General features: G+C 36.4%; 1 protein-coding gene across 3 annotated transcripts in view; it reads right to left on the minus strand.

Annotated features, from left to right (window-relative positions):
* Positions 1-111: 111 nt before the first annotated feature.
* Positions 112-26,174, minus strand: part of LOC119639262 (cardioacceleratory peptide receptor) — a 57,291-nt gene continuing 31,228 nt past the window's right edge. The window contains exons 1-6 of one of the 3 annotated variants that reach the window (XM_038036550.1): positions 24,849-25,773; positions 6,729-7,535; positions 1,807-1,942; positions 1,364-1,561; positions 709-1,264; positions 112-625 (exon numbers count right to left, since the gene is read on the minus strand). In XM_038036550.1, the coding sequence (XP_037892478.1) occupies positions 388-625; positions 709-1,264; positions 1,364-1,561; positions 1,807-1,942; positions 6,729-7,202 (1,602 nt within the window). In that variant the 5' untranslated portion in view covers positions 7,203-7,535; positions 24,849-25,773 and the 3' untranslated portion in view covers positions 112-387. Of the gene's footprint in view, positions 626-708; positions 1,265-1,363; positions 1,562-1,806; positions 1,943-6,728; positions 8,233-21,478; positions 21,792-24,848; positions 25,774-26,174 lie in introns of those variants that run through there. The other 2 variants (XM_038036551.1, XM_038036549.1) reach the window with 2 other exon arrangements.

The following is a 26,174-nucleotide window of genomic DNA, read 5'->3' on the forward strand; positions in this document are numbered from 1 at the left end:
TTTTTTTTTTTTTATAGATTTATTGCATTTAATATATATATTTTTTTAATATTAACTTATTTTAGTTTTGTTCAATTTTTGGTTTATTTTGTAATTCCTTAGCTGTTACACGATGAAGAATGAAACTTGTGCTTAACTATTTATTGTCCAAACTAAATAATGTTTCAAGCTTAGCAAGCCTTAATAGGTAACAATAAAAATCATTTTAAATGTATTTTCCAAAAAACAATGACTAGATTATAATGAGGTTTATTAAAAATTTTAAATGATTTACTTTACTATTTTCCTCTCCCCCCCGTACATGTATTTAAGTGCATGTTAAGTTAAATGCATTTCATTTTTCGTTCATGCTTAAACAATACCGCACAAATGAAAGTTCTTTAGCTATCATACCGCCGACATGGCGTTGGCATGGTCTAGCGAATGCGATTTAGGTCTTTCGAATATCATTAGTTGAGTGTTGCCCTTGTTGGAGCGGCGACTAACCGTCAATGAAGTGGTTAGCGTACGCATCGAATCGCAGCTATTGTGCAGGCGCCGGCCAACTGTGTTGCAACGATTTTGCGTTGAATTATCACGATATGTCTTACAACAACACGTAAACCATTTAAAAGGCGGAAAGCGGCTAAAGTTGCAAAGAAAGACATTATTTACTACAATTCTCGATTTCGATAATTGAAATTTTGTTAAAAGCTTCTCATAAATTACCTAAATGTTCTAAACACCGCGGAAGAGAAAATGCAATAGATTAAGGGATTGGCGGCCGAATTGAGTGGCGCCAAACTTTGTATAAACGTAGCTATGGCTATATTCGTTTGCGTTGGTGGGATATGTCCGAACACTTGCAGCAAATCGAACACGATATACGGCGACCAGCATAATATGAATACAATGACTATGACGAAAGTCATTTTAACCGTTTTGACTTTCGCTTTTGGTATAATGCCACGTGAACTGGCGCGTCGGTTATTGGCATCCGTAAATCCGGTGCCAGTGCGGCCAGCAGCGCTTGCGAATACCGATCCTTTGGCCCAGATAGTTTTCACTATTACCGCGTAACAGATCGATATTATGAGGGCGGGAAATGCAAACAACGTGGCCGAAACTAAACTCATGTACACCTGCCAGGCCAATGGTGTTGCAAATTCTATCCAACATTGCGTCCGTCCCTGTATTAATTTCTCTTCGTAGAGCAGCAAAATGGGTAGCGAAAATAATGCCGCTACAAACCACGCTCCAGCGACTAATCGACGTGCTCGTTTCCCTTGAAGAAGAAAATTAAAAAAAGAAATTGTTCTTTAACTTTGCGCTTTACGTTACCAATAGCATGTATGTAAATGTCGTTCAAAAAAGTGCAACTTACATGACTTTGAGAAATTCATAGGATGTGTTATGGCGTCATATCGGTCAATGCTCATGCTCACCAGTACATAGGTAGATGAATATGTTACACAAGCTTGCGAGAAACGTATCACTTTACAGGCAATATTACCCGCCCGCCACGATATCGTTATCCGCCATATAATGTCGGTTAACACATTTAATAGGCCCACACACAGATCTATGACGAGACGGAAGAACATTAGAAGAAGAATTTCTAGAGTTCCGGTTCGTTCGCTTGTTCGTTCGTTCGTTCGCTATTCGCATTATAAAATGGAAATTGTGGACATTGTCTTTGCCCACACATTCTCTCACAATTACACAATTTGATAAAACATTTTTGCATAAATTTATACCAAAGGGTAATATTTTAAATATTCATTCGTTAATTGACTGTTTATCGCTTAATTTCAATTTTTCACTTACCAGCTAAAGCCAATTGCTTGATGAAATAATTCATGCGTGATTTTCGATTTTTATTCATGAACATCACGAATAACACGGCAGAGTTTCCCAAAACAATTACCGCAAATAATATCCATAGCACAGCAAATTGTTCGGTCTGCAAAGAGGAAACAACTTGAAATTAAAATTCCATGGGAACGAATGAATTCTTTCTAAAATCAAAAAGCGAATCAATAAAAATATCAGAATTTTATATAATATTCGTAAGCTCTTCTCCGATTATTGCAGGGAAAGCCACATTTTCTGATCACTTAACTGAATAAAGACAAACAGTGTCTCATAAATCGTTAAAAGTCTTTTTATTCGGGTTATCGTGTATTATGTACTTGTCGAATCCGGTCATCGAAGCTCATGAGCGAGTTCATGAAAGTTGTAAAAAATATACTTAAGCCTTGACTTGAATTGATTTGTGATGCAAATGAAGAATACGACGAGTGCGGCAGCGCCTGCCAACCGGAATGTCATAAGCCTAACGTAGATTCTTGCAGGACGGACTGTATTTTAGGTTGTGGATGTAAGCAAAGAATTCTGAGAAATTCGGATAGGCAATGTGTCGCACCAAGCGCTTGTAATCCATAAAATGGATATCAATTCAAGTTCAAATATATGTTCATAAAAACTTCCTAAAACTAAACTTTGCCGTAAGGAAAAAGTGTACGCATTTACTATGTGATGACGTAAAACACTCATCCCTGAATGCAATCTTTAATATGCGAATACCATTATCAATACCAGTTGCATAACCATAGCCATAGGGTTGACATATTTGACTGACTAAATGGATGCGTGCATTAGCTACCTTTCATAAATTTGTTGAATATTTAGCTAAATTTTAAAGAAACTCTTGTCAAAATCTTTTTCGTTAGTTGAGAGGTTCGTAAAAAAATATTCCGAAGTTTATGAACGGTCTTTTCTACTACTTAGCAAGGATTTCTACACAAGTCGAGAACGTGAAAGAATTTCCTCTTGACTCCCTTTATAACTTTTTACGTCTCTCTACTTTCCTTTGACTCCTCTTCCCCCACCCCGCTCTCTATCTCTTACACTATTTTCTTTATTCATTGCTTTCCTGGCTCTTTCTCACTGCCTATGGCTTTTTCTCCCTATTTTTCTTCATTCACTTTCTGCCCTGGTTTTATAAGACGTCTCCAAAAGGTAGTTGCAGCCTTACGTTGAAATCACTGATATTGCAAACAAAATGGTGTTTTTCTTCCCATCTCAATCCTTCTCTATTTGTCCTTCGATTTTTCCCTCTTCTCTCTTCCTCTTTCTCTCTATGTCTTTTCGTAATAGGGCGTCTCTAAGAGATCGTTGGAGCTTTACATGGAAATCACTGACCTTAAAAATAAAAAGAAGAATTTTTAAATTCAATCTCTTCCTATTTCCACCTCTCTCCCTCTCTCGCCCTCACTATTCCCTCCCTCTCTCCGTGTGACCAGATAACAAATAGCCACCGGGACAGAAGAACTGACAGCATAGAATAGATTCAAAAAATGATTCCGAAATCGAATTCAATCGATCCAATTCGATTCTCGAGTGTATCCTTAATGCAAATGGGGTAGAGTATATATGGACAATTGTTTTTTTGTTTTTCACTCATTCAATATTTCGTGCTGCATACTGAGTTATATATTGCCGCTTGACAGATGCTATTTGCACATCAGCGACTCCAAATATGTTATGTGTCATATTGACGGAGGTTGATACATAATAAAAACCTTCTATTTTTCGTAAAAGCCGTAATGGATTACACTAAAGCCAATCGGTCAGAAAGATATAAGAACGCTTTCGTTTAAGTAAAGGCCAATAGAGTAAAAGGTTCACCGCTTCCGCTTAATATTGTCCTTCTATCGGTCTACGCCTAAACAGCCATTGGCTTAACAATTGAAGTGAAATCTATTATAAAATTGCGCCTTAAATAGAACTAATTTCGTATGAATTGTTGTTGTGAAGCAAATAAAGTCGTTTATTAGCATATTTCGTAGAAGTCAACTTATGCTTAATGCTTATGGGTGCTAATCAAATTAACAACTAAAATTTAATATATAAATGTTTTCCATTCCTTTTGGCTTTTGCTTAGACGTTGGTAAACGTTTTACAAGCTATTGAGCTGAAAAGTAAATGAGTTAAGTCCTAAATCATTGTTTATCCTCATTTTAAATTTATTGAGTTTTTATCCTTTTGAACAAAATACTTCGGTAAATCTTTCTAGTTTCCCATCTATGCTACGGCCGTTTTTAGTTAAGACAAAACATAAAGCTTCTTTGCCTATTTGCCAGGGAAAAATATAAAAAAAAAAAATAAAAAAAATATTATTCAATGTCAAGAAGTTAATAGGCAGGCGGAGGAGACAATGTGAACAAAGAATGGATGGGAAAAATTGCTTTCCTTAACCCAGAGGACATATTTCATTGCTTTCGGTGCATTGTCTGTAATAAATCTCTTAAGTTTAACAAACAATATTTTCTAGCGCTTTTAAAACTCTTCGCCTTACGCTTAATGCATGCATACACAAATATGTATATAAATCCTTATGGCAGCGAGGATATCTTAAGATAAACAAGATATTAACGTAATTTATATGCTATGCACGCAAACGCAAATATAAAATATGACAGCATTTACTAAAATGAGGTTAATGAGTACAAATATTATTCAAATGTTAAACAATATTTAATAGGTTAGAAACTGAAGAAGGCGAACGCCGACTTTAACACAACATATGCGAATGAAAAATAAATGTCTGCCAAAATATTATAAATAAATCAAAATTAAACACATATTGCATGGTAGTGACAGACGCCGATTGCTTTGTAAACTTCAAGTGCTTAAGGAATGTCTTTAGGGATTTAAAGTTCAAGTTCAGGTTGGGAATGTTTAAGCAGTGAAGCTGGTGTGTAATGAAGTGACGGCGAAGGCCTAATTCAAGGCGACCACTAGAACTATCTAGTACATCACATGCATGTATATCATATATACGATATACAGCCATGGACGCAGAAATAGTTACAGTTCACCATGAGAATGAACGTTAAAATGCATTAAGAAAAATTTTACATTAATTTGAGATATAATTAAAAGAACTTATGAAATACTTAATAATTTTTAAACAACTGTAAGGAAAGTTTTTTTTCATATACAAACGAACAATTCCAATTATATGTGAATACATGGCTGGGAGTATGCATGCGCGTATCTCCTTGAATGCTTGTATATACGCCGTTTCTATGTCCCATTGCATGGACGTGTAGCATAAATCCAAAGCACTATTGCCTATGCCTATGAACTTGCGAGTTCTATTGCTTTTGTGCGTCAGGCAATAACAGAAGCCAAAGCAGGTTCTTACAACATTTTGGATATAAGGTCTCATCTCACTCGCACAAATGCACGCATGTTTATGATAGTATACTAACGTGTTTATATATATTATTAGCTATCATTGATAAGTACACCTATTGATGATGTTTGTATCGGTGGACATGCATTTTAGACGATTGACCAAAACATGTTAACTTCAGCCTTAATTACGTAAGAGTTCGACAATCGATGTACTGAGAATCACATTATATCCAATCTTACATCGGCAATCGAGCTCCAGTTAGCTCTTGCTTCCCAAATCAAACAATAAATGAATACCATATTAATCTGAGCGTTTTATTTGGACAAAGAAATTTCATGATGATTTACTATATGCCTTGTCAATATATTTATATATATATATATATCTTTTCATATAGTCAGTCGTATGTAAGTTCTTGGAATGCATGTAATAATGAACTAATAATTAGTAGGAAGAAATTTGGCTGCCGCGAAGCCGAGTAGACCAGAGCCGCGATTGTGAAGTCAGCTTTTAATCTCAGTGCGGTCTGGCCGCACTTGGCCGGAGCTGTAGTGGGAGCTTTGTAACTAAAGTGATAACTTGCCGATTGGACACAAACCCATTAGGCTACGGACATACTCCTTATCTTCTTCGTCTTTCGCTTCGTCTTTCTGACCATGTTCCTTACAAAGTTTTCGATGAACACACCTACACAATTGTGAACACCTTTCTTTTCCCTATTTTTGCTTAAAAAAATAGAAAAAATCAATTACTTTCATCCAATATTATAGTACAGTAAAAGCTACTTATTCGCGCTTCGTTCATTCGTGTTTTCACTGTTCGCGGATCAAGAAAAAAATTAAAAAAATGCCTATAATCGCGGCTATAAATTTCTTTATTCGCGGATCTAATAAGTACATACAAAATAGTAAAAGGATTCCAATAGGTATCCAATAACCATTCCTTATTCACGGTTTCTGTATTCGCGGCACATATATCCCGCGAATAAAGAACTTTTGCTGTATATGAAAATTTAGTTCTTTTCATTTTTTCTAGGTCCACGATGATGGGTGTAAAAAATTCGTTCTCGACCGAATGTAATTTTATTTGTTTTGGATGGAAGAAAAAGCGATGGAATAATGATATTCGGGGAAGTTATAGTGAAAGTCAGTTTTAAAATATGACAAGATTGGAACTGTTCCCGCGAAGCATAGTCATTCTTGGGATGAAGAATGCTTGAGAGAATGCTTTTAGAAGCATTTGTATTCGCCCATAAACATAGATATAAGTAAATGAACTCTTTCCGGTTTATTGAGTTTAAGGAGGATTTTAAGTTTTAATGAAATCGCAAAAATTCATTTGAGTTAAATGTATTTTAAATACGAAAAATGTTTTTTTTTTTTTGAAAGATTGTCTATTGTAGAGAAATAATAATGCTCCCGTTGTCTTATAATCCTGTGCTGAGTAATGCATGCATTAATTATTTATGTTTTTAAAGGTTAAAAGCAATTGAATGAAATTAAATTTCTCGTCTTTTTCAATTTTTAACGTTGTTGCCACTCACCTCATAGAAGTAAAACGAATTTAAATTATTAACGTCATCGGTTGCGTTCATTCCCATCGAGCTGCTATTTCGCACGTTATTGTTACTTTCGGTGCTGTTGTTGTTATTCTGGTCATTGTTGCTGCTATTGTTAGCTGTGTTTTGCAAGCTGTTGGAATTTACAAATACAGCTGGCAGCAAATGATCCTCAAAAAACATAGTCGCTGTTATGGGTGTTGATGCCATCAATACATTCGTCTCTGCATTTGTTTGCTGCACTATTACCTCGCCTTTAACAGCCTCACTTTTTCCATTTATATGTAACTGGGAAATATTTTTTGCTGTTGTTGTTACTACATGTTTTAGCGATACGTTCGCCAATGTAGGATATGTCAAAGCAATGGCATAATGTTCATTAACGTAGTCAGAATCGACCTCGTCCGACATCGTCTCAGATATTGTTTTTCCTGCTTCGGTTTGCTTATTGGTTATCATGCTCTGCTTTGTTCGCACATTGTAAACCTCAAATACTGAGTACACGATGTGAAAATGTTTTATGATATTATTCGTAATGAGTTTGAGAGGCAGTTATCACTGCTACACACATGTACATTGCATATTGCATTATTGCATCATTATGTGACGCTTTTAGCATAACAAGAACACGAACGTGTATCTTGGTTACGTTGTTAGTATATTTTTTGGTTAAATTCAATTAAAAATTTGCTTACAAGCAGTACAATGGACGTATGTGCAATACGATATATTGCATTGTAATAAAATAGGCGGTAACCTAGATCTCCAATATTGTAATTCCCATCAAGTTTCCTAAAAGTATTAGGAAAAGTTTTCAATTTATTTTCTTATCAAGTATATATGTAAAGTGAATTTATTTCTCCGTTGATATCGGCTTTCAATGCAAGTTTTCCATTTTTGTTTGCTTTAATTGCTTACATATCTTCTTTCGTTCAGCGAAGGAACTAAACAAAAAAATACCTAGTTTTCGTGGCTCTTATGCGTCATATGTGCGGGGTATGTGTATTTGTAAGTTTCACGTAATCATATACACGATGAATCCGTCAAGACCAAGCTACATACTCAGTGATGAGGACACGATTCGGCAGAGGATATCTATGAAGAAATTTGGCAATAAAATCCTCTCGATCGGGTTTCCTTATCATAATGTTTGGATATGGGGGGCGTGATGTATTTATTGCAACATCTTCTTTCTTGGGGAAAGTCTTAACCGTTCGCGTTTCAGGTACATCGCCTTTCTTATTCGCTCCTATATCGGGAAGATACCTGCACGCACATCGCAATTCAGTCACGTGGACGAATATGCTTGTTAGGTGTCGAATGTAAACATGACCGTTTCTCCGAAGAGATGACGTCGCTCTCTCTGGGACTCTTAATTAAACGATGATTTCTTTTTGTAATGATACGCCCTACGTGAACATGTGTTTAAGCTTTATCCGGTTCACGTGTACACAAATTTATTTTATTTGAGCTTTGAATAGAACGAGCTCTGTACCGGAAAAGAAAGGGATGTTTAAGACAAAAATTGTTAGCTTTCTTGGATAGAGCTGGCGAGTCGTGACAAACGATGAACAATGACAGCGTTAAGATTTATTGGGACCAGGCACTCATGATGCATTGTAACCAGATGAGTTACTAACATCGTTGGCGTGGTTAAAAACGAACAACATACGTAGCTGTAAATTCGTTGCAACATATCAGTAGACTGAGAATGGAGTATGACTTTGAAATAAAGATTGTGTCTATGAATGTAAATACACCGTTATGTATATAATTAAACACATTTTATTGCCTTGGCAGCGAACGTTGGATATCATCCATTAAAATCAGAAAACATTTAATTTGGCAGCTAAGCCTGATGTGTAAGTTGTTTAATATATGACAGAAGCGTTGCTACCAGTGACAGCTGTAAAGCATGTAAGTAAAAGCACAGCAAAGAAGTATAAAGTGCAATATTATTTGCCCACTAAGGTTGTAGTAAGTTGATTATTTAGTTTGTACCCATTATAAATGCTAGATATTCTGTAACCCTTCACCACGCAAGTTTTCCTTGAATTATTGCTTAGTATTAATTAAGCGAGCTCAAGTAAGTGCACAAGTATGTGCTCGCTGCTAATCACTTGATTGTTTATGGTCTTGTTGAAGACGGTTTGATAACTTCAAAAAAGTTCTGCAGAGAGCGGAACAAACGGTAGCTTGCCAGGAAAAACGCCGATTGCGCCCTTGATTCATCAAATATTCCCATTAAACCACCGAATGTTTAAGAGGTCTGTGCTCGTGATGGAAAACGAGATTTAATCATTGTCCAATGATCAATTGCGCGCAAGATTCCCCTCCAAACCCATCCAACTTACGTGAAGTCAAACTGGATATCTTCGCACGTTCTTATCCTATCCGGCTCATTTTTCATCGCCCTTTATCAGTCTTCTGAAAAATGACTTGATTTCGTGTCGCTTCAACCGGCGATTTTTTTAAAGTTTCGTCTTCACTTTATTAACTCTAATCTTACCATGCCCTGACTTTGAGCCACTTTTAAGCCTTGGACGTATTGTACGGTCTATGTGGGGGGATAAACTATGTTTTGCGGGTCGGCATAGATGTGCCGAAACTCTCACCTCCATGTGGTGATCCCCGGGCAACGGTTTTAACCGGCTAAGAAGAGTTTAAGGCTTGAACTATTATAACTCGGCGACGAGTTTTTCTGAAAGATGTTTTTAGGGGTTCACTGGGGTATAGTTTTATATACCCTCTCAATAAGCTTTTTACTATAGAGGAAAGTCTAACCAGACTCAATGGTAGCTGGTTTGTACAAGTACAACGAATATAGTATTTGGTGAGAGCATGGAAAATCTGGCCATGTCAGTTGATACGCCCGACAACTGTATATCTTGAAGATAAATAGTTCGGGATTTGGCCAACCTTGACGGTATGGTAATAGTCTAAAGGCAAGAGTGGCGTATTTTACTTTATGTAATACAAAGCGCAAAGTTATACTAAAAGCTTTGTAGTCTAAATATTTGTTTCCACGGGGGTCAGGAGCCCGCTCACAGGTTGCAGAACTAGGAAGGTATATCGTCCCTGTGAGCCCTGACTGCTTGGGTACGGCCCTTCGGGGAGTATCGTGGTGGCTGTGGTTTTCACCTTTCCATAGCCATTGGAAAAATTCGAGGTTAGGATAGGCCTTACCACCTACCAGAGTGGTTTGGCCATACCCAGTGCGCTGTCTGAGCACCTCGGGGTAAGAAAGGCCCCCTTATTAGGGGATTGTCTTTCCCCCCGGGGGGTGATCATTCGACTTAAATGAGTGCCTATGGTTGTAGGCAACCCGTCTGATTAAGGCATCACGCCAGGTGCAGACGTTAAACCCCAAGAGACATCTGTACGGTCTATGTCGCGGGAAGAGCTTTTGCTCGGTGTGGAGTTGCATCGCAACCGGGTGCCTTACCCACAGAAAGGCAGAGGTTTTAGATAGTGCCTCGCTCTCACCAGAGGGGAGATGCGACCATAACGTATCTCGTCTGATCTCAAGTACCAGACTTAATATTCCCCATGGCAACGTGTGCGCCGACTTTGGCACCGTATGTTGCGACGATTATTAATCTCGGGGAGTTCGAGTGTTTCACACTCCTTGTGCCATCGGGCATCGTGGGGTTAAACCTTCACGGTAGTGTGAGAAACGAAAACAATAATATCTGAGTTATTCTCGGAATAGTTATAAGTAACTGATAGTTATATAGTGGTTTCATTGATTGTAAAAAACGTCATAAAAGTAGACTTAATAGGACTAGTTCACCAGAGGATGGCGTGTCTTTCTTCTCGAAATTTCCAGAGTGGAAAATTCAAAGCGTTTTTATTATTAACCTTTTTTTTTTCATAAGATTGCAAAGTCATTGTCTCCACTAAAATGATATCAAAAATGTCAGCTAAACTCTTCATAATTTGTGGCTCATTTTCAAAACTCGATGACTTTCGTTCAATTGAATAACTGCTACTTTTTATATAAAGTTGACAAGTTTAGTTTAATGAAAATTACGCGACTCTAAGTGTATATTTTGGCAAAAGCGCCACGAACTTTTTCTTTCACCTACTACCAGTGTATCTGATCTGATTAAATATAAAATGATTTAAAGTTTAATAAGAAATTTGCTGAAATTTTAATATTTTTTAGCTGTTTCTTTAAGGTAAAGTTATTTAAAAACGTAGACTTAAGTAAGAGACTATTGGCTTTTAAATCCATTATGCATTCGTCGATATGCTTATAAAATGAAATTATTTTCAATAAACTTTTCCAAGTCAACGTGCAAATGTTTATATAAATATTTCGTCATTCAATTGCTTTCCTTAGAAGCAAGCAAGTGAGTGGAAAAACTTAGCAAAGCTCTATTATTAGCTGTGAGTTTATTTTGGTTTCTTTCATGAAATACATAATAAAGAAACACAGGAGCAGGTTACAAAAGTTGCACCATTACTAAGACTTTATTATTTATGGCATTCTAAGCTACTCATGCATAAAACGGAATTCCGTTACTTATATTCTTTGCACACTAAGCACTAAAAATCTCACTAACAACTTTTAACTTTCAATCAAAATCAACAAAGCAAAAAGAAAAAAAAAAACTTTTTTTTTGTTATTTTTTCAAATTTAAAGTAAATTATTTTCTTTGCGACTTTTGTGTTTTGGTAGAAATATTAACTTAGGTAACGCTACCTACTAGTGCTACCACTAGCAATAATAACTATGAGGCCAATGTAAATTAATTTTCGACTATTAAATCCTTTTACATCCGTTCTCGGGGAGATCATGATGCGAATGGTAACAAACTTCTTGTAATGAAAAGGTATGATTCGAACTCATCATCGGTAATAAATATGACAAACACATCCCAAACCAGTAGATCATGCCCACAAACCATTTGTCAATTTGACGTAAATGAGAAAAATGTCGGTTACAAAACAACTCTAATGCGTACAAGTGTATGCGTATGCGTATCCGTATGAATGCCATAGAACGAAACACTATAAGGGAGAAGTATATACAATCTATATATATATATATATATATATATATATGTATATGTCTTGAAGTCAGTGAAGCATTAACCAAACACGTTGTGACATTTCAAGTAAATTTAAATGCAAAAGTTATTTATATTTAATACTTTGAAGCAGTTACTTAAACATTTTAATGGAATTTGTTTAAATTTTTAAATTAAATTAAATACTTGACACGTTCGCGAAACTTTACCATAACTTACAACAATTATACGATGAGAAGTGCAGAGGTCCGTAAGGTATTTGGCTTTCGTAATTCTCTTCCGTAAAGCTCTTGCAATTCAACTTTAATTGATCCGTAAACTATGCAATCAATCAAAGCAATCTTACTGACCGGCAATGCATGCGAGCATGCGCTAATGTCATTGACTATGCGATTTAAATATAGTTCTTATAGCACTATTTAGCGATTTAGCAAAGGTATGTCAGGCGTAATTACACAGGGCAGTAAAATTTTGAGAGCTTAGTGACTCCGGGTTTGATGGAGGTATGTTTTCTGCAAGACCGTGTTCGAGATATCAGCATAGCGACATCTTAGCTTCGTGTAAAGTAACATATATACGGTCTGGCCTCTTACTATCTACATTACCAATTCATTATTTCACACATGTCAGCCTTTGGATGGGCGACGATTTTCACAGCGCACAGCACACATAGGCATGAAAAGGACATTTCTTGCAGTACCTTTTAATACTTCATTGAAGATTTGAAAAGAAAAAAGAAAGAAGAAAATTGTTCTCCAGGCTATTAGTGCAATTGTATGTCAGTCTACTGGACTTAGGGAGCTATAGTTTTGCCTACAACTTGTCGAATAGGCACCTGATCCTGTTGGCATATCACCCGATCTGATACTGTTCTCCCTTCGTTTTTGTGGCTGGCAATCACTTGTGAATCACAACCACATATGTATTTGTACGAATTACAAATATAACCAGTACGGCCATGGGACCTGATTTAAAGAAGGACGAAATATCTACGCGAGAAACTTGTGCCTTCTTGGATGCTCACTTGCCTTCGAATAACTGCATTTTTCTTCTCCTCTTTCCTTCTCTTCCCTTGTTCAGCCTAACCAGGCTGCAGTCAAATATAGTTCGGAAAACCTTCAGTTGCTTAAAAAGTAAGAGTCAACAAGAGATCGGAAATATGAAAAGAAAGTCGCTCGCTAAGCTGTGGATCAGTTGACGGTGTCGCACAGAACACATTTATCAACGTCATGCCAAGAGCCTAAAGCGTGCACAACTAAAAAGTTTTGGGCTTTCTACTTGAGGTAATAGGGATTGAACTTTTGAACCCTTACGTGTTTTCTACATAAACAGGAATTGGTCAACGAAAACTTTATGCCGTACACGTATTACTTCTCGTTTCCGTTACGAATGAAAATATTTAAATTTACGAAATCTGTTATGTGACTTTGTTTTGGGTCTGCCGGATGACTTTGGTCGAGAAATGTTGGTTGAAAGTACTTTGCGTTACACTTGATTTAAGTGCTCGTTTATTTATATAAATGGAATTTGATTCCAACACCAGCGAACATGTAATTAATTTTAATTTTGTGAAAACGTTTAAGCTTTTTGCTGGCTTACCCCACCTGGACTGGAGTAGGCACATGGGCAAAAAACAAAAAAAAAGACATGCGTTAAACAATTTAATCTACCGGTAAAGATAAGTGTGTTTGAGTTCTCTTGGTGTAATAAATTACTTCTAATTAAATTATGTGAGAAAACACACAACTCTTAATTAAAACATCTCATGGAAAATCTAAGTTAGAAACTCACAAACATTGAAAACAACATTTAGCTATGAATATAACGCAATATTATGCAACGCGTAGTGTTGAAGCAAGTTTTTAGTGACAACAACTGTTCCGCTGCTGTGCGTTGGTGGAGGAAATTTCATGAGTTTAATGACTTTTAATATTTTGCGGAGTAGCTATCCGTTGCGCAGTATGCTTGTTGAGACGGCTTTCTTTCCCAGTTTTCTCTATTGCTGCTTCGTATTGAAGCAACAATGATCGAAACTACTCGCAGCATAGGATTTTATGTTTTTATGACGTGGGCGCGACGCACTATCTCAACTGTCCGGTATTGCATCGTTCAGTGCCCCGTTTTGGAACTGCCTACCTCTGGAGATCTTTCTTCCGTATCGCGTGCTCTCATTTTTAAGTTGATTATACATAAACTCTACTCGCTCTTTCCATTCTCCTTTGCCGATAATCCTTTGCAGGCATGCGACCAAATTTTTAAAGGAAATCAATTTATAACACATAAGTAAAAATGATATAAATGAGAATCGATTTCTTTTAAAGTTTCCTATGGGCTAGCAGTGAACGAAATGTTGAGTAAAGCAACTCTCACTAATAACTGCCAAATTAATTGCGTGCACGCGAGGAATTTCCTCTTTTTTGCAACACGATGACGGTCGCAAGCAAGGGTAAAAGGGGGAAAGAAAGAGATAGGGAGATGATCGCAGTCTAAAGGATAAGGCGTCAAATGATTACGTCCTTACCGACTAAGTACTCGCTTTAGCTACGGCCAAAGTAAACTCTGCCGCACGAAAACTTGAAGCCGCGAACACTGACTCAGAGAATGCGGTCATGCCTTCAACAATCTTACCATTAGGTCGCGATTTTCAACAAGTCGCGGTGCTCAACAAGTGCGTGGCCTACGGTGGTATTTGGAAGAATATCACTTTGGTTAGCAAGCCGCATGAGCTAATGCTGTTCAATCGAGTGCTGGCAACTGGGATGGATGAGTGTAAAAATTTACCTTGAGTTGCTTTACTTGATATTCTCTTCGAACGACTGAGATCGCGTACTTGTTGTTTGCAGCGTTCGGCATTAATCGTTTTCCCAGTCTTTAACAAGCTTTACTGATCTGGTTTCACTTAACACAGATCATCGTGCATCTTGTCGTGGCGATCCGGTCTTACGACCGCCCACGATAGATGTGGAGGGGACGCCTTGAGCTATTCACGAATCTTTGCGTTTGCAACTCTCAAAAGAAGCCCAGTTTTCATCCTTAGTAATGGTATGATGCGAAAACGAAGTTGTTTTATTTCATTTGAAAAGAAAACAACATTCTATTGCCGAATACTGACTGCTTTTGGCTCTAAACTCGGTATCCTCGTTATCAGAATCAATTTGTTTGCTTTGCGATACGTGTTGGTGAGAGAAAAGAAACAAATCCAGGCAGGTATGTCATCATCCATATCTCAGGTACGCATTTCATTCTTGCACACTTGGCATGCCGTACACTGTCGCACAAAAATATCGTATATCGTTGCAATGATGTGTCCATCCAGTGCAGACACATTCGTTTTAATAAATACACTACAGAAAAGGAAGAGAACAAGTTGATAGAATTTCAAATGATAGGCAGCCCCATTCTTCGCCAAGTGGTAGGAAGACGGAGCAGATTGATTTAGTGGGGCACGAGTCACTGAGTTGCATCCATAACCATTATTTTGAACAATTATTAGATGGAATGCGTCGTTGTGCCGTTGAACAGTCATGCAGTCAGTTTGCTTGCATTGTTTAATCCCAAGATTGCTTTGACGAAACGGAAGAAAGTCTTAATAAACGATATTTTGTCGGTTCATTTTGATGAACATTTTTGTAAATATTTGAGCACATTCACGCTCACTTTATTTTTTATAACTAAACGCAAAACAAAAAACTAAAATTTAATAAAAACATTTTTACTTTAAAATTTTCGCTTTTTTTATTTTTTTTTATTTTTTTTTAAATTCACATCAATCAACGACATCGTGTTTATGGGGACAGAGGTAAACACGTTTAATTGAGTTATAATTAAGTGACAGTTTTGGCGCTTAATAAATTAATAAGCGAAACAAGCGATAAATCGTTGTATCTGTCAATCAGATAAGCACTCAATTATATCTCTCTTATGTACACACCGACACCTCGCAAGAATTCAGTCAAGCGGCAGCAAGCGAACGATTGACAACACACACATGACAAAGTCGGCGTTCGTATGATTTGTCTTTGATTTATATTTTTATACAAAATGAAAACGAGTTCATAAAGAAAGCATAGGATTTGTTCGTTTAGAAGGTAAGCAACGACACAACGTTTCATATGATAAGATGTTTGCGGCAAATGGGCATACGCAAGCAAGCATGCATAAGCTTCATCGATGTTTGTTTGTCTGTTTATCTGTGTGCTTGGCTTTGAAAAGTTAGCTAAGAGAACAGTAGAGAAAAGTAGTATTTTCTTGCCAGGTGAACTTCAGCAATCAGTTAAATCGGCCTATGCATCCGCCTCTAACTATCTGATAGAACTGTCTGTGCCTTGCATTGCATTGCATTGCAATATACAAAGCATGGAGCACTAGCAATCTAGGCTTAGTGTGATTTGGAATTCATGCGATGTGTGCGGTGCGATGCTGAACACGATCGATATTACGAGCAAATACATGTTTTTTTTTTCAAATTGTTCTCTTCAAAGAAAGCTTTTGAACTTGAAGGGAGAAAGTAATGTTCAAGGGGCTAAAACTACATATCCTGGCTGGATGTATGTCAAGCCTGGGAATTGCACGAGAACACATCAAATGTAATCGGAGTACGATCTACTGCAGGTGGTATTCAAGCCGTGTATGCCGACTGAGCTGCGCTGTAGCCCAACTTTGTTGGCCGGTCTTTAAACACCGAATTCATGCTCTGCGAGAGGAGCGGGAACAGAGTATAATGATAAATAATATTTTGAATAAAATACTTTGTGCTATTGACGGTGTGTTGATAAAATAAGAAACTCAAACTCATGCGTCTATATAAATGTAGCTCTAAGATGCGGTTCGCTTTAGGTGAAATGTTCGTAGGGCAATGAGTCGCTTCCAATGCAAAAAGTTTTCTAATTTTAGTTACTTTTGGTTACACACAGGAGCTACTATCGTAGCTGGCGCTACGTTCACATCAAAGAACTCGAATACTACGATAAGCGTAAGTATGTTTATACGCCTCCGTATCCTCTTCAGACTGATAAATTGTGAAAGCCTGTTAGCCTGTTTTGAACAAGTTCAAAATATTGTTCTTCCAGCATCTTCTTCGCTTATGTTGTTGACTTAACGCGTGACACTGATTTCATTTTATACTATGTGCATGCAAGTGCAAGCGAAGGTAGAGAAGATTGCACGCGTGATAGATATCCGTTCTAATCTAAATATTTGCAACAACTACCTTGACTTAGAACAGATTACAGGTCTTGGCATTTGGTATCTGTGTTGGGAAAACCATATTTCCTAGTTCCTTAACATTTCAGGTAGGTGTAGGGTATTAAACGACCAGTTATACCCAGTTGGGCCATTGTTAGTGTATTTCCATTTTGCACACCCAAAAAAAATTTTGTTATAAAACATCTTTACAGTACGAAAACGTATATTAATGCGATTTTCACTTTCATCCTCCGGATAAGTTAATGCAATTAAACGAACAAAAGAAATTATGAGACGCAATATAAATATTTCTGGCGACAGTAATTTGTGTTAATTTTTATTAAAAGCCCACTTATATGTAAAGAAAATATCATAAACTTGAGAGAAAAAAAAAAAAAGAAGAAAAATATCAAGTACGCGTCTGCCAAAATTAATTACTGCCGCTCTTACGGATGTTAACGTTAAAGCCGTTGCGTTTATTAAAAAATAACTTTTAAGATTTATTAACACATATATATAATAATGGATGAAAAAACACAAAATGTGGGAATTTTTCCTCGATGGGATAGTTTAAGCTGCAGATTGAAAGGGCTTAAAGTCTCCAAAGAGAATTGAGCTTAAACTATTTGCATTTGTTATATGCCGCCACTGAGATAAGGGTGCGCGCGGACGTGTATAATATCCGGAAGGACTTGGGGTAGACCGATGTTTTACTAAATCGATCGATTCGGAACCATTTTCTGAATCGATATAAGCTTGTCCATCCGTCCGTCCATCTGTTAATCTGCCAATGTTATATTTTTGTGTTCAAACTACCTTCAGTTTTGCTAATATTTCGCGCGAAATCATCTTACAGTGGGTAATATCTCCTATATGGGTGTGTAGCCTGCGAGTACATAGCAGATAATAACCTTCAGCACTCCGTCGGGGTAGATGCCCGCTTTACTACTCTGACCGATCTAATCTTATTCGTCCGGCTGCCCAATTGTCCATCTTATATTCTTCTGTTCAAACTACATTTAATTAAGGCTGCGTTTCTTAAGAAATCATCTTACATGGTATAGTACTTTGCATATGAGACGTAATTAGTTTTTATGTATGTAAAATCTGAGCAGTTCCTCTCGTCTACACTATCAATTTGACGTTCGGTCTTTCGTTAGAAATCGGAATGTCGTTCTGTAGCATTAATAACGTAAATATAAGATTTGTTTGCCATATTCGTAAATAATAAATATACGCACACTATCAACTATTAAGATCTATTATGTATTTAACTAATCTACTAATCTACTATAGTTCGAGTATTCATGTCTTTCACTGTATCATATCGATCCTTATATTTGACCTCTTATATCACATATTTAGTTGCATATAACTTTACCGATTATAGGCTCAATGCACATAACCATAGAAAACCTGACTTTATTGACTTTTAACTCACATTCATTTTGGAAAGCATATAATTTTTAATCTCTTCAAAGTTTTTAACTTGGCTGTGATGAAGATAATTCAACCATATAACCCCTAATGGACGACAAATGCATAAATATATGCAGCATTTGTACAATGAGCACAAATACAAAGAAAAATTTGTGAGCAAAACATTTTTCAACTTTAAATTGCTTTTCTAAATAAAATCCTTTGAAATTCAAGATATTTTCTTATGCTTTTTATGTGTGATGATGGGTTTAGCTATTAGCCCAAATATTTACCAAATTTCAAAGGCCTGCGTTGCGACGAAAGACGATGAGCATTACAAATCAAATATTATTCTATTGCGTTAATGCCGAAAGTGTCCGACACTCGTATCATTTTCAAAGCACCTTATACAAGATGAAGTGACAAGCATAGCGAATTGCAATCCATACAAACGAATGGATGTATACGCACATACACACGCATATTCATGAATGTACATGATGTACGTCGTACAGACAGTCTTTTGCCCCAAAATGTTTGCAACGCCCAGAAGGAAGCATCAGAGATCCCACAAAGTATTAATAATATATTCTTGATCAGTATCAAATTCTAAACCGATTTAAGCATGTCCCTCTGTCCGTCTGTGCATAGACTGAAGCTATCGACTTTAAATTTGTCTGCTATCGAAAATGGGTGAAATCGGTCAAAGGACACGCCTAGAGATTCAGGTAAACTGAGAACACCTTTGTTTTTCGAAAAGGATAAAATATGGGCTTTTGATCATTGCTCATAAACTACGGTAGATAAATGTACAAGAATTTAAAGATATATTCTGTGGGCGATGTTCTAGTATCTATAGAGAAATGGAAAAAATTGACTACACTTACCCTATATCATAGTGTATCAAAATTTCATTTTTTCTTTTTTTTTAATACCTTTGTAAGGTAAAGAAAAAAGCTTCAAAAACCTCACATTCGTGACCAGTTTCGAATTTGGAATGCACCTAAGCGTGTGCGTCTGTTCGTTTGTCCATCGGAAACGAAAATATCGCCTGCAAATTTTGCGAACAATTTGGAAGTGATTTAAACTTTTGCCAACGATACGTCTGCAACGCGCCAGCACCTATGAGACAAAAACTTTTATTTTGGAAATAAAAAAAATCAGCCTCGCCCTTAATTCTTTTATCTTCTATGCGTTTAACCGTAGATAACGGCGATGGGTATAAGAGATTCGGTACGACCGAATATAATTCTCTTACTTGTTGTGTTTACATCTTAAATTTATTAGATATTCATTTAGATCACATAACATAAGCAACAACAATATCCGATTGCATATCCAATCTGATCCGAAGTCATGCGATGATGTAACAAATAACCTGTACAAATATTCGTTCGAATTTCATTTTAGTTTTCATTTCGGAAATTTGCCCTAAAAATATTTTCAATATTTGAGGTAAATATTTTCATTTAATGTTAAATATGCGAACAAAATCTATATGTGCAGCTGGCTTGAAGGGAACGATACCAACATTTCAAGTTTTATTTAACTTTCTATTACATAATATATCCGGTCTTATATGTTAAAGGAAGTGTGAGGCAAATGTGCAGAAAAAATGATAATTGTTTGATATGATATTTCATCTGGTGACGACAAATTTCGTCTTCGAACAAACATATAAAAAAAAGGTCAAGTTTTTGGTTTAATGCGAATGTTTCAGTTAATGTGTTGTCACTATTGTTTCACCCAACTGTGCGATATTCTAAATGTTGGAATTTCCCTTGTGGTCGACAGTCAAACTCTCTCTTTAAGCGGATTGCGTCTTCTTTAAAATTTCATATGATGATGAACAGGAATAAACGAGAATTGACATGAGCAGTTGTTATATCACACATGAGAGGACTTAATGTGATGCTCACTTTAGGGCATATTCCATGCCCACGCTTGGGTGCTGAAACTATGGCTTGTCTGCTGTCTGCTGTCTGCGTTTGGGCTCTGAGAACATTACACTAAAGTTTGTTCCCTTCTTGAGTGTGAATAATATAATGCAGTGAGCATTTGGTTTGTTAAGAAACTAACGAATTTCGATGCGAAGTAATCGCATCTTTTATTTAGTGCAAAGATCAATTTGGTATTGCATCAGAAGCCTTCACGCGCACACACGCTGGCTGAGTATACGCGACAGAACAATAACTTTTTTCATGGAGAAAACCTATGCTTTTTCCACTAGCAGCGGTTTTTTTTCATAATTTTACAGACAACGGTCCTTTACCTTACCGTACCATACGATCCTTTATGAAATTCGCGAGATGCAGTAACCCACACAACTCTTTGCGTAAATTTTGGGAGAATTTTTTTTCGGAGAATGCAGTGTTCGTACTCGATACTTGGATATCTGGTATAAATGATTTGTAAATAAGAATTGAATGGTTTTTTTTAGACATATACCTGGGTGCTATTACCGGCATGCAGTAAGGTCCCCTTTTTTTTGGTTTTTAGTGAAATTAAAAATTTGTTAAAAAAAGTGATATAAGTTTAAGTTCATGCGACGTATTTATTGTCCTTTCACAATCGACCGCCATTTTTTCAAGTCTTCTGAATAGCCGCCCTCTTGAAGCTATCTACAAAAAGAAGTATTTTTGGAACGGCGTCGTAAGAATGGGAAAAAAAAGAGGATTGGAAAAGTGGTTAGTCAGAGACAATAGTTGGTGCATACAGCACGATTTATAACACATTTCCCTTTAATTTTTGTAATGTTTCCTCGACAGGCTAGTTCGTCATGCTACGAAATTCCCGTTATCATGTACCTTCTTATGTTACGGCTTTTTTTCGTGGCACTTGCATTAGATAGCGTGATCTAGTTGAATTAGGATAGTTCGCAATACACAGCGACGAACGACATGGACGTCTTCGAAGTGGATGCTCGGTCTGGGGTGCTCGTTGCGGTATTCTCCTTCGTGTAAGGAGCAGACTCGTTGTTCGTCATCGTAGATTGCGTTGCCATGTCAATCGAGGATTTTGAATTTTTAAAACAACCATTGCACTCGGTTTTATTTATCTGCTAGTATTGATTTTTTTTTTTATATTTATCCTCACCTATCAACGTTCGAGTCCTGTCGTTTAACATGTCTCATGAGAACGAACTCCGATTATCCAAAGCTCGAATGCATTATAATGTTTTCAATTGCTTAGCAATAGCACGGAGTCGCTGTATTGCGCTGTAATACTGGTGACGCTTGGCTTTGCTAAAACGACTAAATTATTGCGTACACTTGATAACTTGTAGGTATAGACGGACTCATTATATTCTTGTTTATTTTCGCAAAATTTTATTATCTCAATGCATTTTTGAAAATTTAGTGCAGTTCGTGTATATGAATGTGGTAAACCGTCCATGTGTAGTTTGCCAAAATATACGGAATCTCATAAAATATATTTCAAAGGAAATTTTTGTAAATAATTTGTGATTTTTTCTTGGAAAAAATTGTATGGAAAAAGTGTAAAATAATGGAATAATTTACGACATACCTTATATTAATGTTTACATTATATACATATATATATACATAATAATAATAATTAATTATGAAAAGAATTTTATATAACATACATATAGTATAAATATATAAATGTATGCATACAAGCAAAATAACGAAAAGTTTACTAAAACCCATTGCTTCCTGTTATTTAACTTACACTATTCGGGAAAGTTTGTTTAGTTCATGGCAATCAGTTTACGCATCACTACGACTAAAATGATTTAGTTTGTTTAGTGTTTGTCAATGCGTTTGTGGCAGCACTAGTGATCCTCCTACTTATTGTGTTAGGTTTGAATGCGGCTTTAAGCCCGCATCAAAAAAGCAGGCAACAATTGCGAGAGTGAAAAAGCTTCGATGAAGAAGAAAGCGACTACATCTGTCGCTGCTAAAAGATGAAGCAATCATCAAAATGATTACCGCCGACAATAAGTAAATGTTAAGGAAATCAATGAAAATTTATAAACTACATCAGGTTCCGATTAAAATTTTGGTGGTCGATACTATGCTCAAACGGTTTCCTTAGGTTACGAGGTCTAGGTTAAAAAAAAAATCCTGCTCTTACTTTATAATTATTTCATTGTATAATTTTCAGATCACTAAGATATCGTTTAAAGCGAATAAATATATATTCCTAGGCAAAGAATCGATGATGATATCGCAATAATAACCGAAGAACTTCAATGGAGAACTACAAATAAGTAAGTTATAACGCTGGTATGAAGTGTTCGTTAGCAGCCCTGCGCACACAGAGTTGATAAACTTTATGAGCTGCAGGATATGTGCGCAGAGAATTAGCTATGAGAGAAGACAGTGAGTGCTATGGAAGTGACGCGATTTGCGAGAATTTCAGCTTAATGAAATTCAATGGATTTAGATTTACCTAACCAGTGGGTTTCGCTTAAAGATTACATCTGTAAGCTAAAATGGTCGATCGGATGATTTCATCAATACATACTCGTTTGAAAATATGACCATGTTAATTCCAATCTCGTCATACCTCTACAGTCAATCAACATTGCGATTGTTATCACGCCAGTGGATGAATCTTTAAGAAATCTATGCCTCCAATTTGCAACTGTGGACAAAATCTTACACCTTGTGAATGCCGAAACCTTCCAATATTTGAAGTCTCGTTTTTGAGGCCACCAAACCTTACGGACTTCCTGGCTATAAAATATTCGATTTTGTTAAAGCGACTGCACTAACCATCTAACTCACCTTTTAAAGAAAGGAGAGCGAGAAAGAGAGGATCACATCGAAGCAAGTCAGCTGACGAAATCTTTAACCGGCTCGAAACTTTAACTAAGCTCGAAGAGAGGTCTATAGGAGAAGAACATTGCACTTCCTTTCCCTGTCGGATTCGATCACCGTACGAATAACATCGTTCATTGCCCCATCGGGTAATAGTCCGGCAGAAAAGGGTGACTTTAAACGAATTGAGTGAGACGTCTAATTGCTCAAGATGGAACCTCGGTTTTGATTACCAGCAAATAGAAAACCGATCGGTTATAGAGGAAAGCATTCTGCATTTTCCATGATCACTCTTATTGCCTTATAGCCTTCGATAGATTTTTAAGAAGGATAACAGATGCAACTTTATACAAACCGCGCCCGTACAATATATAAGCAATTAATAAAGCAAGCGGGGTTCGTTCTAACAAAGTCGGAATTCTTATGATCCGGCCAGAATGGCCACAACGGCCAGAACGGAGGCATATTTAAGCCATGATATTATTAAATTATCCTCGGTGGGAAACATTTTAATCCTTACAACGTTTAATACATAAATTCATTTGAAGTCCACAGTTATGGGAAAGTATAGTATAAGTAACGGTTATCTGCCGCATAATGCAAGATTTACAAGAGAAATATTTTTGTAAATTTTTTTTGCGTTTCTTCCTAATAAACTCGTAGCCTTTGGCTTGGGTTATAATTTTAGTTGAAAAACTCCATTTGTTATGGGAAAAGCTTTTAGAAAAGTATAAATTTCCTTTCATTTTCATAAAAGTTTAGAAATTTGCGAGAATTACTGGCAATTGATAGAAAAAAAAAAAGAAAGAAAAAAATCCTCATTTCACTTTTGTGTGATATCTACGGAACATTAACCACATAAGCAATTCTTATCTGGAGGAGTGAAAACAATAGCAAAAATGATAATAATGAAAACTATTCAATAAATTTCGCAATGATTTTTTAAGCTGCAAGTAATTTTAAAGAATTGAAAAGAAAAGAGATAAAAAGAGATAGAAAGAGAAAGAAAAGAAAACTTCAAATAAAGGAAACGAAGGAAAAATGTTTAGATCTGCTTTGCGTTTGTTAGCGAAAGCGTTTCTCTATCGGTAAAGTCATAATAGAGGTCAATTCGATTATTGGCTCTGTGTCCGCAACGTTTAATTCAAAATGTTTTTGGATATCAATTTGGCATTTGTCCAATAATCACATTTTATTCAACGCATTAATACACACAACAATAACAAATTTCTACTGGTCGGTTGCCGTTGTCACGCCAAAATCCAACTCAATGATGTACACTGCATAAGAAATACACAAAACATTTTGGGGCAGATTGAATGAAAAAATGAAGAGAAGAAAATCCAAACAAAAAAAAACAAAAAAAAAAAACAAAACTTATTTCAAATACAACGTACTTTACAGTTTTATTTGTTGGTCGTAGCTTGTTGGGTCCCCCCAACACTATTGCTTTAGCATTACTTATTGCGAGACTATGACAAATTGACAAAGACCAACTGTTTAATATGCAACAAATATCTATGCGGCGAATTTCAGATCAATTCTATTTTGTTTCTTATTGCACTCCTCTTAAGTCGAATATATGGAAACGCATTGAAAAATTACATGTGCCAGCCAGTGTCAGTAGATGTGAACTTTTTTTTGTTTTTTCTTTTTTTTTTGTTATTATAACTTACATCACTTTATGCTGTTATGCGGTGCTTGATGGTTGGTTGCTCTTCTCGCAACACTTAAATTTATAGGATTCTGGCTTTCAGCAATGCATAAGGGGTTTCAAGAATTGGAACAATTGAGCAGATTATCATAAACGAAAACGGATCAACAGAAACATTTGCGTTCTTAACCTCTTTGAAAAGAGCTACCTGCATACGTTTCGACTAAAACGTTTTCGGCGTAGCTCTGCCAAACGATTGCCGGGAAAATTCACAAGGGTGAGCCTTATCTTAGGATTACTGCACAAGTTTAATCCAAAGCTTCGCGCAAAGACATATGTTTCGCTTGTAAAGAATATTTCAATAAACTAGGAAATGCTCTATGCTTTAATAATGAAGACTATGCTACGTTCTATGAGTGCTATTCAGGGGAAGCAAATATTGAATTTGTGGCACGAGGAGAGCCTTTCTAGCAAAGAAAAATGCAAAACACATTGCTACAGAGCATTGGGCAAAAATTAATTTTCATTCTTTTTTTTTTTTCATATCGAAAACACAATTGAATCGATAGCAATCTACAAAAGAATCGTGCCCTGCAGACGAAATTAGTTCCTTTTTTCTTTTTCTTAATATAACCAATCAAGCACAGGGTGTATCTTAGTCGAGTGACCGGTTGCTAAGACTGGAGTAAAAACGCTATCGCACTTGAGATTCGAACTCTGTTGGCTACTTATGCGACGACAGCCTTGCAAACTGTATGATCGAGTTTCAGTTGGGATATTCACTGATTTCTGAATTACATAGACTTGCAGCTAAGCAATTCCCCATATGGTGCAGATGGAGAACACAACGCCTTAGGGAAGCTAACTAAATCAATCAAAACTTTGGGAAAAGAAAAACTCGTAGCATTCGTTAGGTTATTCTTAATTTATAAAATCGAAAATTTTTCATTTTTCCATAAGCCATCTCAGGTTTTCAATGTACCTCTTTGACACGCTTTAAAATCTGGGACTGTTCCAGAATAGTATAAATTTTTATTTACATTTACATTTCTTGGCCAGCAACACTGGAGCTACCGACCTCCTACGTACACCTATTTCTACCTTTTTTGTCTTCATTCAATTGCGTATTGATTGGAAATGAATTGGAATTGAAAGTTTCTCGTTAATGATAGATAGCCTTGTTAGTAAATCGGACCTTATTCATTTAGGTCGAATCAAGACACAGGCTTTCGAGACTGGAAGTTATAGTTACATATATGTAAAATTTGCTGTTAACTTTTTCAGGTAAACTCAATTTTTTCTTTATTGCGGGCTCCTAGGTGAGCAGATCGTAACCATTTCTTAACCT

This window comes from Glossina fuscipes, unplaced genomic scaffold (assembly GCF_014805625.2).
Source record: "Glossina fuscipes isolate IAEA_lab_2018 unplaced genomic scaffold, Yale_Gfus_2 112, whole genome shotgun sequence".
NCBI classification, from domain to species: domain Eukaryota; kingdom Metazoa; phylum Arthropoda; class Insecta; order Diptera; family Glossinidae; genus Glossina; species Glossina fuscipes.